This window comes from Echinops telfairi, unplaced genomic scaffold, assembly GCF_000313985.2.
Source record: "Echinops telfairi isolate 266 unplaced genomic scaffold, ASM31398v2 ScPeMD7_2291;HRSCAF=2852, whole genome shotgun sequence".
Lineage (NCBI taxonomy): Eukaryota > Metazoa > Chordata > Mammalia > Afrosoricida > Tenrecidae > Echinops > Echinops telfairi.
Window position 1 is genome coordinate 43,216,167 of NW_022106189.1, and position 1,377 is coordinate 43,217,543.

Sequence of the window (1,377 nt, forward strand, 5' to 3'; positions counted from 1 at the left end):
GGTGCCAACTGTTTATGGGAGGTTTCTTAAGAGGGATAAAAAGCCACCTGCTGCTGTACAGTCAATTCGGACGACTCCCAGGGACCCTGTCAGACAGAGCAGAGCTGCTGCTCAGGGCTCCTTCCTTCATGCAGACGGACTGCCACACCGCTGCCATCTCTTCTCCTGCAGGCTTGGACCGCCAACCTTTCATTAGCAGTTAAGTGCTTAATCACTGTGCCAGCGGGGTTCTGAGATGAGCAGGAAGACGACTGTAACCCACGTTCTTGTCACAAGTGCACGAGATGACGTGTGGAATGCAGCCCTGGCTGTGTGCCTTCAGTGGTATGCAGGGTCAGCCTGACCTTGTTCCAGGCAAAGGCCCAGAATGCAGCTTCCACCTCCTTTCCAGCACTGGCTGACGGAGGCCGTGGAATGCACATGCTTCCTCTTGAGGCCCCTGTCACAGGCCTTTTCCGGGTCAGGCTTACCTTCTAGCCATTTCTTCATCTGACACATCGACCTCCACTATTTCATCTTCAATTTCTTGGGTCCTGCTCTTGGAGTTCATCTGAAGCATTAATTTCTGAAAAAGACACCAACATTGACCATTAAGGCTGGAAGAGGGTTTTGAAAGGAACTGATTTCAAGCTTACTCAGCAGCTAGAGGAACTGAAGTCGGTGCCTTTGCAGACCAGCCTGAATTTATAAAGGCTGCATGTGATACCGAATGTCATACTGGGCCACCAGAGATCAGCTTGGAATTAATATAGTAAGACGAAGGCTATTCCATTCCATTTCAATTGTATTTAGAACATAAAGCTCATTCTTAGTTACCTATGTCTAAAGCAGGCACGAGTGGTTCCGCCGTAGAATTTGTTTTCCACGAGACAGCTGGGTCAGCTCCTGGTCAATGCACCTCAAGTGTAGCCACCACCTGGCTTGTCTGTGGAGACTTTGTGTGGTGACTATGCTGAATAGGTTTCACTGGGGCTTGCAGACTATGACAGACTAGGAAGGCAGGCCTGGCAATTTCTCACAATCAGCCCCACCCCCCACCCCCAAAATGGTATGGATCGCATCGTCTCGTCCACAACCGATACTGAGTGCTGACACAGGACCGGGTGGTGTTTGGATCCACTGTGTTTGGGGCCAACTTGACTGCAGGTGACACTACCATATGCAAAGGAGGCGGGTCACTGTCACACTCCAGTAAAGAGAACAATAATCTTTGAATGCGACTCCGTTAAATGTCCTGTCTTTGAGCCAATGGGAAAATTACTGCAGTCACCAGAGATTTTAAATGTGATGGGGCTGGGAGTGTTGGGCACAGGTAGGCAACGGCAAATGCCTGGCGTGAAGACACTACTAGAAGGGTAGCGCCGGAGTGATGAAGGG

The 1,377-nt window shown here is 50.3% G+C and overlaps 1 protein-coding gene across 1 annotated transcript in view; it reads right to left on the reverse strand.

The window, feature by feature from the left end:
• Positions 1-423: 423 nt before the first annotated feature.
• MPHOSPH6 (M-phase phosphoprotein 6) overlaps positions 424-1,377 on the reverse strand; it is a 13,983-nt gene continuing 13,029 nt past the window's right edge. Inside the window, exon 4 of the mRNA XM_013005149.2 lies at positions 424-565. Within this exon, the coding sequence (XP_012860603.1) occupies positions 467-565 (99 nt within the window). The 3' untranslated portion in view covers positions 424-466. The remainder of the gene's footprint in view (positions 566-1,377) is intronic.